Source organism: Delphinapterus leucas, chromosome 1 (assembly GCF_059928025.1).
Source record: "Delphinapterus leucas isolate spDelLeu-1000000601 "Yukka" chromosome 1, BTC_Dleu_Yukka2, whole genome shotgun sequence".
Taxonomy (NCBI): Eukaryota; Metazoa; Chordata; class Mammalia; order Artiodactyla; family Monodontidae; genus Delphinapterus; species Delphinapterus leucas.
Genome location: NC_143129.1, coordinates 94978001 through 95000584, shown reverse-complemented (window position 1 = coordinate 95000584; position 22584 = coordinate 94978001). Strand labels below are relative to the sequence as shown.

At 35.3% G+C, this 22584-nt stretch overlaps 1 protein-coding gene across 1 annotated transcript in view; it reads left to right on the top strand.

Moving 5' to 3' along the window:
- GPSM2 (G protein signaling modulator 2) overlaps positions 1-22584 on the top strand; it is a 62587-nt gene that overhangs the window by 16601 nt on the left and 23402 nt on the right. Inside the window, exons 3-10 of the mRNA XM_022584172.3 lie at positions 6372-6593; positions 6977-7112; positions 7469-7611; positions 8146-8269; positions 8385-8500; positions 10980-11135; positions 12257-12365; positions 13221-13350. Of these exons, the coding sequence (XP_022439880.1) occupies positions 6372-6593; positions 6977-7112; positions 7469-7611; positions 8146-8269; positions 8385-8500; positions 10980-11135; positions 12257-12365; positions 13221-13350 (1136 nt within the window). The remainder of the gene's footprint in view (positions 1-6371; positions 6594-6976; positions 7113-7468; positions 7612-8145; positions 8270-8384; positions 8501-10979; positions 11136-12256; positions 12366-13220; positions 13351-22584) is intronic.

The following is a 22584-nucleotide window of genomic DNA, read 5'->3' as shown; positions in this document are numbered from 1 at the left end:
ATAGTTTGTATCCCTTGTGTTAAGAGTTATGGCCCAATATAGGTTATTTTTTTTACTGTGGAAAACACTTAGCATGTAAAGTTTTATCCATCTGGTTCTTTCATTGAGGAGGTCCTCATCTATCTCTGGAGGAGCTTCTGTGGCACAATAAGTTTGTAATTTTGAAGTGGAATAATTCTTCAGACACTAAGAAACCTCCTGAGAGATATCAGAATGCTTTATGAAATAGTTTACAACTTATTTGTGGAGGCAGAGAGAAATGGAAACTGATAGTAAAATGGGATTTGTTTCTAAACTTTTAAGTGTGCAATTGATTTTAAATAACTATCGTTAATTTTTTTAGGAATGATAATAGTACTGTGATTATATATTTTTTAAAATTTATTTATTATTTATTTTTTGGCTACGTTGGGCCTTCCTTGCTGCACGCAGGCTTTCTGTAGTTGCGGTGAGCGGGGGCTACTCTTCGTTGCGGTGCACGGGCTTCTCAATGCAGTGGCTTCTTGTTGCAGAGTACAGGCTCTAGATGCACGGGCTTCAGTAGTTGTGGCACACGGGCTCAGTAGTTGTGGCTCGCGGGCTCTAGAGCACAGGCTCAGTAGTTGTGGCACACGGGCTTAGTTTTTCTGTGGCATGTGGGATCTTCCCAGACCAGAGATCGAACCCATGTCCCCTGCATTGGCAAGCAGATTCCTAACCACTGCGCCACCATGGAAGTCCTGATTATAATTTTTGAAAATGGCTCCTTATCTTTTAGAGTTACATACTAAAATATTTACTAATGAAATTATATGCATTCTGGAATATACTTCAAAAGAATCTGAAGTTGTAGAGTGAGGGTGGAAGTAAAGATGAAATATATATTGATAATGTATCATATATTGGTAATTGTTGATGTAGAAGGATGTATCAGGTTCATCATACTAGTTCCTCTAGTTTTATATTTCTTTGAGAAATGTCCTTGTTCGTACTTGTTACTGTGAATAACAAACATTTCAGTACTTTAATGTAAAAATTAGATTATTGCACATAAGATGTAAAGGAATACAGTTTTGGTGTTGAATTCTTTAATTTTGATAGATAAATATAGTTATTAATAATATTCTTTCTGAAGAATAGTTTGAGGTCATGTGGAGTGGTGGAAAGAACACTGGATTTGGAGACAAAGACAGGATTTCACTTCTCAGATTTGTCATTGTATGATCTTAAGCAGGTCACTGAGCATCAGTTTCCACTTCTGTAATAATACCCATCTCAGAGCATCATTTTGAGAATTAAATTTGATATAATATATAGTTAGAATCACTTTAAAACTAAGTTACCAATCAAAATTTAAATTTAAATCAAGATGGTTTTGCACTTTCCCTTTTATAAACTAAACTGGAATAATTAGATATATGTGGTAAATTGGATGGATGAAAATTGTTTATGGGGGCTAGGACTGGTAATGGAAAAGATCCACGCCCAAGTAGAACACATAGAAGGTGGAGCTAAGGGCTGTAATGAGAGAGTGGACTGCCACAGAAGACAGCACAATGGAGAAGGTGCAGGGCACTCTTGCTTTGATCTTAAGTCCTGAATCCCATCATTTATTCTTAATTAGTATGTAAGCCCTTAGAAGGGAGAGTCAGATTTGGACAAAACCGGTTATTAAATTTTTTAAAATGTTGTAGCGTCAAGATTTTAATCCTCTTTTGCTTTTATTGATATACTATAAACACAAGAAACCAAAAATAAGGAGGTAAAAAAAAATCGAGTTGTAGAAGAAAAGTAAAAAATAATAAAATATAAAAATTAAAATAAATTGAAATGATGTGTTTGTGCAGAAGATGAGGAATTAAAGCTATAATGTTCAGTCTGTTAACAAAAATGAAAACATTTCAGTCAAGGATAGTAATATTGTCTTTATAGTTATTAGAAATGTACTTTTTTGATTATATAATTAAATAGGCCATTAGGAAGAATAAAAGAAACTTTGTATGTGGGATGTATTTTAATGGAGAGCTATTTTCCTGGTTTGTCTTCTACTCTGGGTACGTTCTTTGTTTTCAACCCAACTGATAAACAAATGCAGTAATTCTATTCTCTCATAGAGACAGGATATGAAATTACTTTCTCTGTTACTATTTAATGATCTTTTAAAAAATTTATAAACCAACCTGCGTTGGCTGTTTTGCAATTAGGTATATTTGAGGTGTTGGAGATTTTGCCAGAATATTGACTTACTTTCCAATAAAATATACCAGAGCCATAATATAGTCAAAATAAACTCTAATAAGCTAGAGAGTTTTGGGCTTTATTTTGGGCATTCGTTACTGAAATGACTTTTCTAAGGTAGGTTCTCCTGTAGGGCAGTCTCACCTCATGCACTTTAAGGACAGCTGTGTAGCCAGCAGGGTTCCAGGTGGCTATCACTGTTTCCAGTGAGAATTATGTAAAGTACCTTTTTAAAAATTTGTAGCTCTTATGATACCATGCAGCCTTATAGCTAACTTTTGTTAGAGGCAACAGCATTTGGATTGATGGTTCCATTGTAATGTTGTATAAGTTTAAGTCCAGAAGGTCAAATATTTGTGGTGAATATATTTATTTGAAGAAGATGCTTCTGTGTTTTATATGGATATACTGTTATTAACTTCCAGTTTTTACATGTGAATAGTGCTGACAAAAAATTAATCAATAGTTAATCTTAGAAAGAAAGGGAAAATTTTATTTGCGCCAACCTGACTGAGGATTATAACCTGGGAGACAGTCTTTCAGAAAGCTTTAAGGACTGTTCTGTCTTTGAGAGGTGAATGCACAGTCATAAAAGTTTTAGAGACAAAGGGTTTTACATCAAAGTAACATGTTGACAGTTTACATAGTCCAGCAAGGTGAGTAGTGGATTATTGTGACGCTTACAGGATTGAGAAAGGAATCTTGTGTCTTTAATGAGTTACCTGCTGGCTCCAGGAGGAATTGCCTTTTTTTTTTTTTTGGCAAGTAGGCATTCCTGTGTCTTCTAAGGGGATCTAGTTAATGTATAATGCAGGTGCATAATGCACAGTAAAGGGGAGAGGGTAATGGCTCAAATGGCAAAGAAAATTTTATGTTAATTTTTTTTGTCCTGCCTTAAAAATAATTTTGTTTCATCAATAGCCTTATCTCTGATTTCCTGGCCAGCAACCTAATCATCCTGAACTGATGGTTCTGGTGTGACTATTTCTCTACCTCTCCCTTGGTGAAATCTTCTGCCATCATTAGTATTCCATTGTATAGTGGCATGTAATTTTTTTTAAACAATACTCTAGTGATGGGCATTTAAATTGTTGGTAGTTTTTTGCTGCTGTGACCATCCTTTTACATATATCCTTTTGAATTTTTGTACGTGTAGCTTTAAGATAAATTCCTAGCAGTGAAATTGCTCAATATATAATTTTTTTCCATAATCGGTATCATGCTTAAATTAAAATTTGTTAATAGAAAGAAAGCAATGTATTTTATATGTAAAAATATCTTTTCCAATTTTTTCCCCTATGATAATTCTTAGAAGTTCAGTGGTTTTAGTATTTAGACAAATAGAGGCAAGTAGTTCAGGTACTTTATCTAGTGAAAATAAAACCACATTTTTACATATTAATCTTTTGCTGACTCATTTCTCTTCACACATGCAATACACCAGTAACCTCATAAAACCTTAAACAAAAAAAATCTTTTTTTAACTCTTTCATCTTCAAAAATACAGTTCCAAATGGCAGTTGTCACTTGTGAAAGAGAAAAATAGGCTTTTTAAATTTGAAATGACCTATAAAGAAAAATAAATACAGCAGTTTAAGGTTTCCAGTAAACTGATTTATATTTCCACATGCTTTAGCTCCCCCCCCACCCCCGCCCCCTAGTCTAATGTTGAAGCAAAATGTTAAAAAGAGGTTAACTTGCATTATTTTACTTTGACCCATAAAGTGAGGGTGAAGTCACTAGTCTAACTGTGAACAAACAGTAGCCTTTGGCTAAATCACCTGAATTATTAGAAAAAGATACCTGGATGTAAAACTTAAAAATTACCTGTCAGAGATGACTACTTTCATCTGCTTATTCTGAGCCAGAAGTCTGCTCTGAACCTTTGTTAATTGGCTCTATTAATCTTAGTCCAGACTTTTCATTTAGCTTCACCTGGTTCATTTTCCACTTTTACAATTCCATTTTAATTTATGACTCTAAGGAAACTTGAAGTTTTATAGACTAAAAGACAGCACCTGAAGAAACATTAATTGACTTGCTACTAAAAATACAAAGTGTAATCATATTTGAATGAGTTTAGGGTGAGTGGTGGTTTAACTCATATTTCCTGTTAAAGCAGTGATACTCAACCTGCCTTGTACATTGGAATTACTTGCGGGCTTTTTTTTTTTTTTTTTTTTTTTTGCGGTACGCGGGCCTCTCACTGCCGTGGCCTCTCCCGTTGCGGAGCACAGCCTCCGGATGCGCAGGCTCAGTGGCCATGGCTCACGGGCCCAGCCGCTCCGCGGCATGTGGGATCTTCCCGGACCAGGGCACGAATCCGTGTCCCCTGCATCGGCAGACGGACCCCCAACCACTGTGCCACCAGGGAAGCCCACTTGGGGGCTTTTAAACAATACTGGGGACAGACCTCACGCCCAAGGGAGTGGGACCCAGCATGGAGTTTTAAAAAATGCTCCATGTGAGCTCTGCTGCTGTGCAGCCAGGATCAAGAACCACCACTCTGGTAGAGTTGCTCAAAGCTAATTGTAGTAAGGAATAATTTAGTGCTGCTCCAAAAATTAAGATGCTTGATGAGCTAAATCAGAGTCTTCCAAAGGATGGTGTTATACCACTGGTGGTACATAAGGTAATTTTACTCGCTTTTTTATTTTAATACTTCCATATTTGTTTCGAGGTGCATTAGAAAATGAATGTAAGTATCACATCAAACTCACAGTTTCGTAGATAACTGCTTTGGATGAAACTAGATTTTTTTTTTCATGGCATGTGCCAATTAAAGGAATTTGCCAAATTTTAGAAACATATTTAAGTGAATGATTATGTAGTACATAGACATGGCAGAAATCATAAAAATGTTGAAGAAACACAATGGCAACTTTGGTGAAGGGCACCTACTAAAGGTTAGGATTAGAATCAGAAGTAATGGCTCCTTTTCTCCTAGATATATTTATAGTAACTTAATTTTTCTGGCTTTTAAAATTCAGTGACAGACTTTGAGAATTAGAATTTCTGCAGATCTTTAAATCATTGCTTCCTAACATAAAGTTTCTTAACACTTAGTTCTTTCATAGAAGTGTACCTTGTGCATCAAGATATTTTGCTCCTCTGCTTTTCTAAGGTATAGGTGATCCTATGGTGATAAGACAGGGAAGGGGGTGGTGGTGTGTGTGCTCGTGCACGTGCATAGACACGAGTATGAGATAGAGATGTGTGGTAGGAGGGGTTGATGGACAGGTTGAGTAGATCACCTGCATACCTGGATAGAGAAGAGTATTAGTTATAGGACTTCACCTCCCACAGGCACCCCTATTCTCCCCAGACTCTCAGAAAGTCTGTAAGTCTGCCACAGTTCAGAACAGTTTAGGAAAAACTACTAGGTTCTCTCATTGGTAAAGTAGGTTGCTCTGGGTGAGGCAAGTAAAATGAGCTCTGTCGATGAAAAAATTAATCAGTGGATCTAAGAAAGAAATGGAAAATTTTATTTAAGCCAAATTGAAGATTATAACCCGGGAACACCTCTCAGAAAACTCCGGGAATTGTTCTACCTGTTTGAGTTATGTACGTTTTTGAGACAGAGGGCTGTACATTAGATGACGTATTATTGACATTTTACACAATCCAGATTTACACGTACTAAGCAAGTAATGGGTCAACAAAGCAAGTAGTGGGTCATGGGGTCATCGTGGCCCCTTAAAGATTAAGAAGGAAGGTTATCTCCTAAGGAGTTGTGACCCTTGATGAGATTAAGAAGGAATGTTGTCTCCTAAAGATGTCTGGTTAATGCAGATGTGCAATACACAATAAAGGGGAGGAAGGAGGCCAAATGGTCAAAGAAAAATTTTATGTTTAAATTTTTCTCATCTTGCCATAAAACACGAATTTTATTTCATCAGCTCCATATAGAGGTCTTTAGCTATCATATAAAAAAGACCTCTGTAGCTGAGAGACATTTGAATAGGCAAATAAGCTTTTGCTATAAATAATAGTTTCCTCTTTTATCAATAATGTATATACACTTCAATGATAGAGGCTGCTGTTGTAAGCAAGAGTAGCCACAGTCCACATTTAAATTATATTACTGGAAGTTAAAACACTGTGGTGCATTTGTAATGTAATCTTGTAAATGTCTGTCCTATATAATTTTATAGAATGGAAGCTTCTTGCCTAGAACTGGCGTTGGAAGGGGAGCGTCTGTGTAAATCAGGAGACTGCCGTGCTGGTGTGTCCTTCTTTGAAGCTGCAGTTCAAGTTGGAACTGAAGACCTAAAAACACTTAGCGCTATTTACAGCCAGCTGGGCAATGCTTATTTCTATTTGCATGATTATGCCAAAGCATTAGAATACCATCATCATGATTTAACTCTTGCAAGGTAATTAATTTAAGCTGAATTCTCCCTAGATTAACTGTCACTTGAAAACACATTTTCATTCAATTAAAAAAACTAACAATTCAGTACATTTAGTGAGTTCTAATTTATTAGCATTGAATTTTAAAACTAATCTTTAGGCTGAACACAGTTTAATTAAGTAAATGAATAGTAGTGAAATGATGCTAGAGTTTAATTAAATGAATGAAAACTAATTAAATTTAAATACAGAAATGTAAGTTTAAGATTTTTATTTAAAGAAGGTTTCAAGGCTAATGGGTCTTTCTTACCTTAAGCATGTCAACTGTTCTCTAGGGAAAACTGTATTCTGGCTGCTTTACATTTTAACACACCATTTGCTTTTTTTCTTTTTTTTTTCACCCCAGGACTATTGGAGACCAATTGGGGGAAGCTAAAGCTAGTGGTAATCTGGGAAACACCTTAAAGGTTCTTGGGAATTTTGATGAAGCTGTAGTTTGTTGTCAGCGACACCTAGATATTTCCAGAGAGCTTAACGACAAGGTAATAAGGAAACATTAGATGGTAGGCCAAATGTTTTCATTGAAATTGCTTTGTGTTTTAATCCTATTTAATTATACTGTAGTTTATCTAAAAGTTAATACCAAAAAAAAAGTATTTTTAGAAAAATGGAAGAAAAAGAGAAACATAATGAAAAATTTTTAATAGATGAGAAAAAAGAAATAACGAGAGGTCCTTCTTTCATAGGTAGTCATGTGTTTGGTTCTGTATGGATGGCTAATGTAAACATTTCTTTCTCTTGACTGTAATATCAAGGATATCATGAATAAATATATGTGATAGCATTATAATACCTGGCCTCTGATTTCAAATTGTAAACTGCTGTTATCTTCATCTAGGTGGGAGAAGCAAGAGCACTTTACAATCTCGGAAATGTGTATCACGCCAAAGGGAAAAGTTTCGGCTGCCCTGGTCCTCAGGACGTAGGAGAATTTCCAGAAGAAGTAAGAAACGCTCTGCAGGCAGCCGTGGATTATTATGAGTGAGTAGCATCAGCAGTCATGTGGCCCACCCAAGCCAGTAGTAAGTTTTTAAGTTTGGCAAAGGTTTTAAAATCATAGACTAGTAAGTTAAAATAAACCATCAAATCATTGCCAAAATGTTATAGTGTTGTATTAGAAGTAATCTCCTCCCTCCCCAGGAAAACTTTCATTTAAACTGCAGACCAGTGCCACTTAATGGCACAAACAAGAAGCATCAATAGTTAGTCTAAGTTATTTGGAGTAAACTTAGTCTTTTATCAATAGAATTTCATAGAACTTTTTAGCTATATAGGGGTTCTAAGTTTAACTCTGTCCTGGACTCTGGGCAGAAACCTACCTGAATGGTTGAGTAAAATGTTCCCAGTTATTTCCTGTAATCACCCTCCAGCATAGCTGTATCTTTTAAATGTGGCACATTATGGTTGTAAGCTTATTTAAATATTCTTTTCCTGATAAAGAGTTTAGATTTGTAAATAAAGTCAATAAATGTTTTTCTCAAACTCATTTTTTCACAACTTTTTATTATCACTTAGGGAAAACCTATCACTAGTGACTGCTTTGGGCGACCGAGCAGCCCAAGGACGTGCCTTTGGCAATCTTGGAAACACGCATTACCTCCTTGGCAACTTCAGGGATGCAGTTATAGCTCATGAGCAGGTATGATGCAAGGCTTTGGAGCCAGGTCGTTTTCTCCATCAGTGTTTTGAACAGTGATTAGATTATTCTTTAGTTTTATTATATAGTTACATCTAATTAAAATTTCCTGTTTCAGCGTCTCCTTATTGCAAAAGAATTTGGAGATAAAGCAGCTGAAAGAAGAGCATATAGCAACCTTGGAAATGCGTATATATTTCTTGGTGAATTTGAAACTGCCTCTGAATACTATAGGTTAGTCTAATATTTCTGTAGATAAATGTAAAATGGGTAGTTATGCAATCCAAAGAATCATAGGCTTTGGGTTTAAAACTTTTTTGCTGCATACAAGCAGCAAAACCTTGGGCTTTCTAAGTCTCAGTCTTCTCATCTGTAATGGAAGATATCAATACTTGGCTTTTGGAATTGTTATGAGGATTGAATGAAAGAATATATTAAGCACTTATTTAGCACAGTACCTGGCACACGGTGCGCAATACATATCATTGTACCTAAGATTTAATAGCAGCAGTATGGCCCCTTTATATTTTTATTAGCTTTTATCTTTAAAACATTATTTTAAATGAGATTCTAAACATTTAAAATCCTTTAAACCTGTTTAGCATGTATGGTGTGTATAGTTATATGCTCCCACACCACCACCACCAGTTACGGCTTTGCAGAGAGGCCACAAGAAAGCTTGGTAACAAATAGATGCCCTAGTCTCCTCCAGTGATGACTGAATTTCCCGCCATCATCCTGCCATCTTATTGAGCAGTTATCCTCCCACCCTCTCTGCCCAGCTTTGATCCTTGCTGTAAGCTGAGGCCCCTGTTCACTTACTCGAGGAGTTAGTACTCCCAGCTTCTTCTGTGGCAGGGTCTCTTTAGTCTATCTGTAGACTTGAAGCATACATGATAGCAAAGTTTAAACTGCTTCATATTGCCTGCCCTGTGCTTTCTAGATTGTTCGGAGTTTTCTCTAATTAGTGGGAACTGAAGGCCCATACAGACCTTAGGCAGAAGCCAGTTTGACTGAACCAAAGACACAGTCTTGATTGATTTATATTTTATTGTTGAAAAATCCATGAGAGAGTTCTGGAAAGTTCATCATCTAAAAAAAAAGGCAAAATTGCTTTAGGTCCATCTAAAAAACTAGAATGTCATCCCATCCTCCTTTAAACTTCAACTAATGGTTGATATTTGTTGGTTGACTAGTTATGACTAGTTAGATGTGAAATATCCTTCCAAATAAAGTACATAACTATACAAGGAGCATATGTTTTGATTTTAAATACAAAAGTTTCTTATATTTTAAATCCAAAACACATAGAAAAGTCTTAATAAATGATGTACTTGTATTAAATACTGAAAAGTTCTGTAATAAAGTGGATGGTGGCTGTCTGACTAAAGAAGCATGAGTATAAAGTAATGAAATTTACCCCTGCCCCACACACCCACAAACAGGTAGAACTCAGAACTTTACACATATTCCAAAAATATTGATTAAAAATATTTTTGGAACTCTTCTTTGGAATTGTTTTCAGGGCCATACAAGAAAACTCTCTTAACATTATAGATCCATAATAGAAAGGACAGAAAGCAGTAGTTTGGTAAACCTACTTTAGTAATTGAGTTTGGTTCCAGAAAGACTTCCAACCATTTACAAATTAGCTGTACTCTCAAAGAATAACAGCGTGCCAGAAAGGGTTGTGCCACAGGGCCGGAAGCAATTCCAAAAGTCTTCCAAAAGTGTTTGAGAGGGCAGGCAATGTTAGAACAAGTGGGTAGCCTCCCAAGGTAACAGCTTTAAAGGTATCATCATTAAACATATAATTTCAGGTTTGTTTGCTTAAAAAAAACTATCACATTATCATATAGTTATAAATGATATGAAGTATTTATACTGTTTGGCAGAAATTATAGGAAAGAGTCATTTAAATTACTGGATCCAAAAAGCATCTGTAGATTTAAGCACTGATGATAATAATAACAAAACATATTAACATTTATTAGCATCTATTGTGAGCAAGATGCTTCTAAGCACGTTATATATACTAATTCATTTAATCCTCACAAACCCCTGTGAGGTGTTTTCCCCATTTTATGTAAAAGGAAATTAGTGAATAGAGAGGGTGAGTGACCTGCCCCAGTCACAGAGCTACTAACTGACAAAGTTGGGATTTGAACCCAGTCAGCCTAGCTCTAGGGTCCATGCTCTTAATTGCTACACTAGCTTCTCATTGATTCCACAAGGTAGAATTTGGTTAATATTTAAATGTAGCATTTAATATTTTTCATGAATCAGTGACTAATACATAACAATTTTAACTAAGTATTTTCAATTTTGACAAAATGTAAAGGCAACAGTATGATTGAAAAGAGAGGGTATGTGGACAAACTTACTTTACGTTATTGCACTGCAACAGCGAAAGTTTTTTTTTAATGTTAAAAATACTGTGTTAATCTTCAGAGGCACTTGATCTCATGCATCTGTTCTCCTTTTCTCTGGGGAATTAATAGGACTCCTACATTTATTCTAAAAGTCTGGATTTGCTTTTTGTGTTTCAAGGACATCTTTTCATTTTATCTAGAAGTAATAGAGAAAATATGGGATATTAGGATCTAAAACAGATTTACTTTAAAGGCAGGAGGAAAAGTGAGTTTTATTTTATGGTTATTATAGCCAATATAGTTATAATAGCCATTATGTAAGAATTAATTTCTTTTTTCAGAAAGACACTACTATTGGCTCGACAGCTTAAAGACAGAGCTGTAGAAGCACAGTCTTGCTACAGTCTTGGAAACACATATACTTTACTTCAAGACTATGAAAAGGCCATTGACTATCATCTAAAGCACTTAGCAATTGCTCAAGAGCTAAATGATAGGTAAGTTATATACCTTTTTACTATAGTTATGATAAAATATAGATACATTGTTGAATCCCTAGAATATTTCCTTTAATTTCTTTTTTTGTTTCCTTTGTTTTCTTTTTAATTCCTTTTTAAGGTATTTCCTCTGTTTCAGGAACATCCTCTGTATGTTACTGTTTGAAGGGCTAGAGAGGATTAGAATGGTTCCATATAACCTTGAACCAAGATCAGTAAATAGGTCACAAACTCAGTTGCCTGCAAAGGCCCTCCTGACTAGATCAGTGTGAAAATTGTAGTGACATTAATAGGCCCAACAGTGTTAAGGGGACAGCTGCTATTCAATTCCAGCTAAGTGTTGCCTGGCAGGAATGAGGATCCAGAGCCGCCTCTTTTTTCAAGAGAAGCTGCAAGTCCTGAGTTTCATATAAAATCTTCTGAGTTTTAAATGTTGATGTTTAATTCTTCTTTTTTTAAAAAACTGTATGAAGAAACAGAATATCTGTGCAGGACTTTAGTCTGTGATGTTTGCTTTAGTAGGATAGATTTTTATCTCAGTATGAAGAACTCTGTACAGTTATTCAGAATGAAGTATGCTACCTCAAGAGGTGAGTTCTCTCTTCCTCATGGTGTTCAAATACAGACTGAATGATTACAGACTGAATCCTCGTAAGGATGCCATGGAAAGAAAATGGGGTAGTTGAACTGCAAGACCTATCCCTGAGACTTTATTTATAATATACTGCATGTTTAAAAAGGATGTTTTCCATTTTAAAACTTGACTCTGAGTTCATTATTATGTGGTTATTCTAATACAGTCGTCCCTTGATATCTGCAGGGGTTTGGTTCTAGGATCCCTATGGATACCAAAAGCCATGGAAGCTCAGGTCTCGTATGTAAAATGGTGTAGTACAGTCGGCTGTATCCGGGGGGTTTCTCAGATAACGGTTGAATCCATGGATGTGGAACCTGAAGCAGGCCAACTGTATGTCTCTAGTATTATGATAGTTTGTTCTTTATAAGAAAGACCAAATAAATCCAAAGCATTGTTTATGCCTTTAATTACTACTAGATAGATTTTATTCTTCACACAGACCTCCTTTCAGATAACTGCATGTTAGCTTTGAATTATTTTGTAGAATTGGTGAAGGAAGAGCATGTTGGAGCTTAGGAAATGCATACACAGCTCTAGGAAATCATGATCAAGCGATGCATTTTGCTGAAAAGCACTTGGAAATTTCAAGAGAGGTATGAAACTAAAAAATTGTTATCTGTGCTATTGCGATTCACAGATCTGCAGCCCTATTATTTCTCTAGAATGCTCCTATATGGCTGAGTAATAAATTTAATTATATATTGTTCTCTTGGCATAAGAATTGCACAGAGCATTTTGAGATACAGATCAGGGGTATGTTTGCACTGGCCTTGATGTAGGAAGACAGGAAGGAAGGGCTGAGCATGGAGGAATGGAGGAACATGTGCCTCCACTGTCCCCCCATCTCTACGTGGAAAAGTAGCATGGTATGAAAGGAGGAACACGGCTCTTAGAATCAAGGACTGGTTCCTGTTACAGTTCTGCCATTTGCTGGCCATTTGAGCTTGGAAACTTTTCTGAGCATCATTTCTCTCATCTGTAAAATGGGAATAATAATAATAGCTGCTTTGCAAATTGTTATACAGATTAAAGTATATATAAAAGTACCTAGTATAATGTCTAGTGCTAGCTTAATAAATACTGTTACTATAGGATGGAAATACAGTATTCTAAGGAAATTGTATTCATGTGATGCCAAGTTAACGTGTCACAGAGTAACCTACTTTATTATTTAAGGTGATCATAGAGATTAAGAGCAATCTAATATTTAGAGAAGTAAGGAATTGGTAGAATGTAATTATCTGTCCTCTTGTCATATTTTAGTCGCTTTTCTTCTTTAAAATACTATTAATGAAAAAACACATTTCATTCATAGTATTATAATTTTAAAATAACTATTTTCATCTCTCTATAGTTTCTTCCAGTTTTAGGTTGACAACATTTTCAACTAATCTTCACCATTCTTTACTTTAAATACTACTCTAAAGTATAAATGCTTGTGGTTGTAGGTTGGGGATAGAAGTGGTGAACTAACAGCACAACTCAATCTCTCAGATCTTCAAATGGTTCTTGGGCTGAGCTACAGCACAAACAATTCAATGATGTCTGAAAATATTGAAGTTGATAACAGTTTGCATGGTAAGTATTAGGTCTTCAAAACCCAATTTCTTTATCCTCAAGATTTACATTTAAATTACTTATCTCATGTTTACCATATCCAGAGAGAGATATAACATAGGAAGATCAACTTTTATACTTTTTTGCTTTACCACTGTCCCATTAATTTATCAGTATGGAATACAGTATTTTATAGCTTTTATCATGAACTTAGAAATGGTAAAGGTGTAACTATTTTGTTTAAATATTTTTTAAATACATTTAAATTCTGTATCTCTAGGCCCACTCAAAAATTTATAAATGTGAAGATGTGAAAATTAAAACATTTTATTGTTTAACCTCTTTGTTTCAAATGTCTTTACGTATTTGATTTTTGTTTAGCTTTTATTCCCCCCGTTTCATTTCTAAGGGGGAATCTCTTAGGATTTTTTATTTTTTTAATTCAGAAAACCCAGAAATTTTCTTTAGGTGCTGATTTGGTTTTGATATTGCTATAAGAAAAAAATATGCTATAATGTCTCTGTTTCTAAGTGAAAAAAAAAAACACCTACTGTTGATTAAAAAAATAAAAAGGAACAAAATGTAGAACCACATTTTTGGATACCATCTATATGTAACTCTATGTGAGATCCATTTTAAAGATCCAGCCAAGGCTTAAAAAATTCTTAGTCTGAAAAAAAAATTACTGACACAGACAGATGTTTTGAACTTGAAAGTCAGTGAAAAATCTAGCTTTTATCTTTCCAATATCCTCCTTTAACCCATACAAAGAAAAGGAAGAAGAAAAAGAAATTAGTGGCTAGTCATCTAAGACTTTGAAAGAACATTTAATTGAAAAATGATATTGAAGTATGAACAGTATAGTAAACTGGACCGTGTACTTTGTATTTGAATAATGGGCTAAAAGGTTTTCCTATGTCTAATTTTCAAGTTGGTTAAGTTGTAATAGCTCTCATATTTTAACAAATTATCACTTGTCCTCGTGGACCACTCTAGCTATAGACCTATTCCTTTGTTCCCCTTTACAACAAAACTTGAAAATAACATCACTGTTCCTTGTCTTTACTTCCTCACCTCCCATTCTCTCTTCAAACCACTGGACTCTGGCTTTGGCCCCATGATGATACTAAAACCTTTTCAAGGTTACCAGAGAACTCCATTTTACCAAATACGTTGATCAGTTTTAGATGTCCGCATATTTGATTTCTCAGCAGTATTTCCTGTAGCTGATCATTCCCTCCTCACAGTGCTTTGTTCGTTTGGCCTCCAGGATCACCCTCTTTTTCTGGCTTGCCTCCACCTCACTGGCCACTCTGTCTTCATAACTCCCCTCTCTTCCTCATCTTTCCAATCCTTGACATTTGTAGTACCTGGGGTTCTGTTGCTGGACCTCTTCTCCCTTCCCTCTTCCCTCTCTCCTTCTCTATCTTCTGTCCATCCATATCCTTCCTCCTGATTTTATCCTTTTTCCTCTTATCCTACACTCTAGATCAGTGCTTCTAATAGAACTGTCTGTGAAGATGGAAATGTTCTGTATCTGTGCTGTCCAGTATAGTAGCCTCTAGCCATATGTGACTGTTGAGCACTTGAAATGTGGCCAGTGCAAAAAGAAGTGAATTTTTAAATATTATTTAATTTTAATTAAAGTTTTAACAGCCACATGTGGCTAGTGGCTACTATATCAGACAGCACAACTCTAGATGATTTCATTCAGTCGGTTGGCTTTTATATCATCTATATGCTGATGATTTTCAAATTGATATTTCCAGTCATAATTTCTCTCTTGAGTTAGAGTTTCATATGTTTAACATTTCCACTTGAATATCTAATTGGCATCTAAAACTTAACACATCCAAAATGGATCAGTTGTTTTTTTCTCCCCAAACATGTTCTTGCTTTAGTCTGCCCTGTCTCAGGAAATGGTACCATAATTCACACCAGTGTTCAGGCCAAAAACCTAAGGGCCATCCTTGTTCCCTTTCTCCCACCCACTCCTACGTCCAACCTATCAGAAACCCTACCTTCAAAATATATCCCTAATCTCTCTTAAAACGTACACTGCAACAATCTTAGTACAAGCTGCCAACATCTCCCAGTAGAGCATTAGCCTTGCAACTGTTTCTTTTGTTTCCGCTGTTGATCCCTCACACTGACTTCCACAGGGCAGCCAGAGTGCTTTTTTAAAATATGAATCAAGTCATGTCATTTCTCTGCTCAGAACCCTCCAGTGACTTCCCATCATACCTGGAACCAAATCTTCAGTCCTCATCGTGGCTAAAAGGCCCTGTAATCTGGGCCCAGACTGCTTTATCATTTCCTCCCACACCCCCTGCTCACTTTGGCTCCATGAAGACAGGTATTTTTTGGTCTCTTAGGTTCATTGCTGTATCCCTAGTGCCTGGAAAAATCTGCTGGCTAAAGGAACTGCAAGAAAACTTGTATAGGGACTTCTCTGGCAGTCCAGTGGTTAAGACTCCATGCTTCCACTGCAGGGGGGGCACGGGTTCAATCCCTAGTCGGGGAATGAAAATCCCGCATGCCATGTGGTGCAGCCAAAAGAAACAAGAAAACTTGTATATTTCTGGTGTTGGCTCAGGGTGGAGGAAAGGAGTCTCCCATAAGAATCTGAATTCATAAGCCTGTCTACACACTGGTTTGGAATTTGATTTATTCTATCTGCACAGTATAAGAAAGCCCAATCCATTAAAGTGCTTTTGAAAGCACTTTAGAAATACTAAAGTAGAAATACTCCTAGGGACTTAGCAGAAGTAAGATCAAATATTTTCTGGAGGTAAGCAAGCCATCCTTTATCCAGGCCTATAAAGACTCACAACAACAACAATAACAAAATTACCAAATACCTAAAGAAACAAGCCAAAATGAGTAAGAAAACAAACAAAAGCAAAATCAGGTCACCAAGATCTTCAGAGTATAAAATGACTATGATTAAATGTTTACAGGAATAACAGAATTGAAACAAAGGAATAACAAAAATGATCATGCAGATTTGAAAAAAATAATAATAGCTAACAATTATTGAGTGCTTACTATGTGCCCAGGCAGTGCTTTGCCTGTTTTAACTCATTTAATCCTAACAACTCTAGGAGGCAGGAGAGGTTAAGTAAATTTCCTGGGGTTACGTTTTTAAGTGGTAGAGATGGGAGTTCAACCTAGTCAGTCTGGCTTCAGAGTCCGTCTTAGCTGATACTTCTAGCTTAATGTGATTTTAACATACCTCTCAGTAATTGATAGGTAAAAATCAGGAGTCAGAGATCAGTAATAATATAGAGGATTTGACCAGCACAATTAATGGGCTTGATGTGTTTTCAAATTGTGTGTTTGACCCATTTAATGAGTTATAAAATCCGTCTCAGGTGTTGCAACTAACATTAAATACATACACACACATACATACATGTTAATGCAGTTATCATACATAATAAGGGCAAGTACTGTTGTGTGGAGATTTTGTTCTACATTTAAGTGTATTTAGGGTTGCAATGCAAATGCATTTTTTAAAGTTATAGTGGATCTACATTATTATGTTAGTTTCAGGTGTACAACATAGTGATTCAAAATTTTTATAGATTATATTCCATTTAAAGTTATTATAAAACATTGGCTATATTCCCTGTGTTGTACAGTATATCCTTGCATCTTATTTGTTTTATACATTGTAGTTTGTACCTCTTAATACCCTACTCCTATCTTGCCCCTCTCCTTTTCTCTTTCCCCACTGATAACCATGAGTTTCTTGCCTGTATCTGTGAGTCTGTTTCTGTTTTCTTATTTTTATTCGTTTTATTTTTTTAGATTCCAAATGTATTTCTTAATATGAGTCACAGTTAAAAATATGGGTCACACTGATTTAATGGACATACAGAATACTGTGTCAAGCAACTAATCAATTCACATTCTTTTAAAACATTCATGAAACAGGTCCAAAAATTTGACAACATGCCAAACCAACAAATTTGAAGGAATCTGTATCACATAGATTTCATGCCCTGAGCACAGTGCAGTTCAGTTAGAAATTAACAAGAAGATAATGTATAAAACATATTCATTTGAAAATACACACTTCTAAGTAACTTATGGTATGATTTAAGAAGAAATCATAAATAAAATTAAAAAATGACTTAGGACTGAATTATAATTTATGTGATACAACTTACATTAGTTCTTAGAGCAAAATTTATATTGTATCATATTTTAAAAGGAAAGAGACTCAGTGACCTAAGTATCCAGCTTTTAAAAAGTTAAAAACAAACCAAAAAACAAAAAACTCAAAAGAAAGTAGAAGGCAAGAAATAATAGCAGAAATTAATGAATTTAAAACAAAGATTCAATAGAGAAAATTTTTAAAAACCCAAATTTGGTTCTTTAAAAAGACTAACAAATCTACAGCGAGATTATTTGAGGAAAAAAAAAGAGAGAGAAAAGGGGATATAATGTAGATGCAGCAGACATTAAAAAGATGAGATTATCCTGAATAATTTTATTTGAAAACCTAAGAGAAATGGACAATTTCTAGAAAAGCAGCTTACCAAAATTGAATCTAGAAAAATCTAATGGTAGAATGTAATGTGAATGGATGGCACCTCTAATGCCTAAAACCATAGGGAGATTTGATGAGTCATTTAAAATCTTTCCACTGAGAAAATACCTGGCCAAGATGATTTTACAAGTGTGATCTACCAAACGTTTAAGAAACTTGATTCCAACCTTCCATAAAATTTTATAGGTAACTAGAAAAGTGGGAACACTTTATCAGTCTTTCTGAGAATAGTATATCCTTGATATCCAAACTAGACAAGAACAGTATGTACAAGAAAGGAAAATTACAGGCAAATCTTTACTCATGAACATAGATGTAAAATTTTTAAACAAAATATTTGCAAAACAAACCCACAGTGTATTTAAAACAAATAAATAGAAATTCAAGTGGACTGAATATCAGGAAGTCAATTAATATAATATACCAGTAAACATAGTAAAGGAGAAAATAGCTCAAATCTCCAAATATATCATAATTCTATTAAATGTAAACGTTCCATTTAAAGGACCAGGAGTATCAGATTGGTAAAAGAATAAAATCCAACTAAGCCTGAAAGTAAAAGGATTGAAAAAACGTACCATGGAAAAACTGATCAAGAGAAAGCTGGTACAGCTGTACTAATATCAGATAAAATGTACTTTAAGTCAAAAGACTTTGTTAGAAATGAAGACAGTCACTTCACAATGGTTAAGAATTCAATTCACCAGGAAGATAAAAGCCTTAAATTTGTATGTATCTAGCAAGCCTAATAACAAAGCTTCAGTGTACATAAAGCAAAACTGACTAAACTAAAAGGAGAAATGGGAAAATCCAGAACCATAAGGGGAAATCTAAACACATTTCTCTCAGGAATTGCGCCTATCAGAAAACTAAATATTTTAAAGGATGTCAGTTCTTCCCAAATTGATATAAATTCAGTGTGCTGCCAAGCAAATAATGGCAGTTTTTTTGTGGAACTTGACCAGGTCATTCATGAATGTATATGAAAGAAAAAAGGGCCAAGAACTCAAAGCCAAAACATTCCTGATGAAAAACAAGAGATGAGAAGTGCTTTCTCTACAGATATAAAGATTATAAAGCTACAGTAATGAAGACAGTGTGTTACTGGCATAGAGACAAATAGACCAATGGAATGGAATATAGAGTCTATATTTATAATCCTTGCATATATGGAAATTAATATCACACAAAAATAAATTCTTGATGGATCAAGGATTTAAGTATGGAAGACAGATTTAGAGCAATAATTATGATCAGCCAGCTAACACTTGCTGAATGCTTACTACTTACCAGGCATTATACTGACCCCTTTACAGATGATGGTGCATTTATCATCACACAGTGATCTATGAGGTAGGTATAGTTGTCCTTTACAAATGAGAAAATCACAGAGAGGTAGTTGCCCAAGGTCATATCACAATGAGTGATTGGTCTGTTCAATCAGTATGCTGTACTACCTCTGAAAATAAAGGAGAATATCTTCATGATATCAGAGAGGGGAAGGATTTCTCAAAACACAAAAACACAAAAACAAACAAAAACACAAAAACAAAACCATTACGAAAAAGATTGACACTGAAATTAAGAACTTCATTTCATTAAAAGAAACTGTAAAGAGATAAAACACAAACTGAGAGGACATTTGCCACACAGATGATTAAAAAAGGATTTGTATCCTCAATTTATAAGAACTCCTATGAATTAAAAACAAGACAAATAACCTAACTAAAAGATAGGCAAAAGTGATGAACAGAAGAAACACAGCCCATAAATATGTGAAAAGGTATTTAACTAATCAGGGAAAACCATAGTGAGGTAATATTGGTGGATGAGGTGGATGAAAATTAAAAGGCCTGATAACACCAGTATTGAAACAATACAGGTAATAGAAACTTTTATGCAGTGTTGATAGGAGTAGAAATTGGTGTATTCAAAAGAGTAGTCTGGCAATATTCTGGTAGAGTTGAAGATGTACCAACCGTATGATCTAGCAGTTCCACTCCCAGTTACACTCATCTGTTATCCAGACTGGAACAAAGGCTTGCTCATGTACACGAGGAGATATTTCCAAGAATTTCTGTAGTAATATTGCTTATAATGACAAATGATTGGAAGCAACTGTCACCAATAGAAAGGGTATATGCTTTCCTTGTCCTAAAATCGCAATGAAAATTAAACTACTCATACCAACTTGGATGAATCTCACAAACATGAGGTTGCTCAAAGAAAGCAAGTTAGAGAACATACACATTGTGAGACCATTTATGTAATGTTACATAATAAGCTCCATTGCTTAGAGATATATACATATGTAATGAAAATATAAAAACTTAGGGAGGAAGAGGGAAGTTATGGGGGGAATTACAAAAGGGGGAGTTAATGTGTCAGTTGTGGTTTCTTTTTTTTTTTTCTTCTCAAAGTTCTTCTGTTTTACAAAGTAAGCAGCACATGATACACAATTTGACTGAAATAATTTTCAGAGTTGGAAAAGTTACAGATTTTTGTGACAAGAAAACCCAGGGTAGGAACTACTTACGGAAAGAAGGCAATTTGTTGAGAAACTACGTTCCCTTACCCCACCCCCGTCAAGTAAAAATCTCAAAGAAAGGGACTGAAAGGGTAGCAACTGGAGAGGTTTACAGATTCACTTTGTACGAAAATAATGACTTTAGATTTCATTACTTTCTAGTGCATCCAATTTCTTTAAGAAAAATTTTTTCTCTTTATGTGAAATAGCTAAGAATAAATGAAGTAAAAGGCTTGTTTCAGATGATGACTCTTCACAAAAATTTATAGTCATAGTTCAAATTACCTTCTCAGTGACTATGTTTTCCAATTAAACTCTGAGAGCACTGCAACCAGCCTCATTATTTTGTGAGCTTATTGTTTTAGAAGATGTATTTATTTCATTCTTTATCTTCAAGAGTTTCTTATCAGGGAAGAAAATTCTTGACATCATAAACAGTAACAACCACATTATGTGACTATTTGTTTTCTGATGGTATGTATTCAAAAGTAATTTAATATTTTTAATCTATTATTTCCTACAACACTATTCCCAGAATAAAACTGTCTGAATAGAATAAGGTGTGGGAGCCAGTTCCTACTATCACCATGCCTCAAAGAAGATCATTAGAGCACTTCATGTTTAAAATGGAGCTTATGAAGTGGAGCAACAATCATTTTTTTTAACATCTTTATTGGAGTATAATTGCTTTACATTGGTGTGTTAGTTTCTGCTATATAACAGAGTGAATTAGCTATACATATACATACATCCCCATATCTCCTCTCTCTTGCATCTCCTTCCCACCCTCCCTATCCCACCCTTCTAGGTGGACACAAGGCACCTAGCTGATCTCCCTGTGCTATGCGGCTGCTTCCCACTAGGTATCTACTTTACATTTGGAAGTGTATATATGTCCATGCCACTCTCTCACTTTGTCCCAGCTTACCCTTCCCCCTCCCCGTGTCCTCAAGTCCATTCTCTACGTCTGCATCTTTATTCCTGTCCTGCCCCTAGGTTCTTCAGAACCTTTTTTTTTTTAGATTCCACATATATGTGTTAGCATATGGTATTTGTTTTTCTCTTTCTGACTTACTTCACTCTATATGACAGACTCTAGGTCCATCCACCTCACTACAAATAACTCAATTTCGTTTCTTTTTATGGCTGAGTAATATTCCTTTGTATATATGTGCCATATCTTCTTTATCCATTCATCTGTCGATGGACACTTAGTTGCTTCCATGTCCTGGCTATTGTAAATAGAGCTGCACTGAACATTGTGGTACATGACTCTTTTTGAATTATGGTTTTCTCAGGGTATATGCCCAGTAGTGGGATTGCTGGGTCGTATGGTAGTTCTATTTGTAGTTTTTTAAGGAACCTCCATACTGTTCTCCATAGTGGCTGTAACAATTTACATTCCCGCCAACAGTGCAAGAGGGTTCCCTTTTCTCCACACCCTTTCCAGCATTTATTGTTTGTAGATTTTTTTATGATGGCCATTCTGACCAGTGTGAGGTGACATCTCATTGTAGTTTTGATTTGCATTTCTCTAATGATTAGGGATGTTGAGCATACGTTCATATGTTTGTTAGCAATCTGTATATCTTCTTTGGAGAAATGTCTATTTAGGTCTTCTGCCCATTTTTGGATTGGGTTGTTTGTTTTCTTGATACTGAGCTGCATAAGCTACTTGTATATTTTGGAGATTAATCCTTTGTCAGTTGCTTCGTTTGCAAATATTTTCTCCCATTCTGAGGGTTGTCTTTTCGTCTTGCTTATGGTTTCCTTTGCTGTGCAAAAGCTTTTAAGTTTCATTAGGTCCCACTTGTTTGTTTTTGTTTTTCCATTTCTCTAGGAAGTGGGTCAAAAAGGATCTTGCCGTGATTTATATCATAGAGTATTCTGCCTATGTTTTCCTCTAAGAGTTTTATAGTGTCTGGCCTTACATTTAGGTCTTTCATCCATTTTGAGTTTATTTTTGTGTATGGTGTTAGGGAGTGTTCTAATTTCATTCTTTTACATGTACTTGTCCAGTTTTCCCAGCACCACTTATTGAAGAGGCTGTCTTTTCTCCATTGTATATTCTTGCCTCCTTTATCAAAGATAAGGTGACCATATATGTGTGGATTTATCTCTGGGCTTTCTATCCTGTTCCATTGATCTATATTTCTGTTTTTGTGGCAGT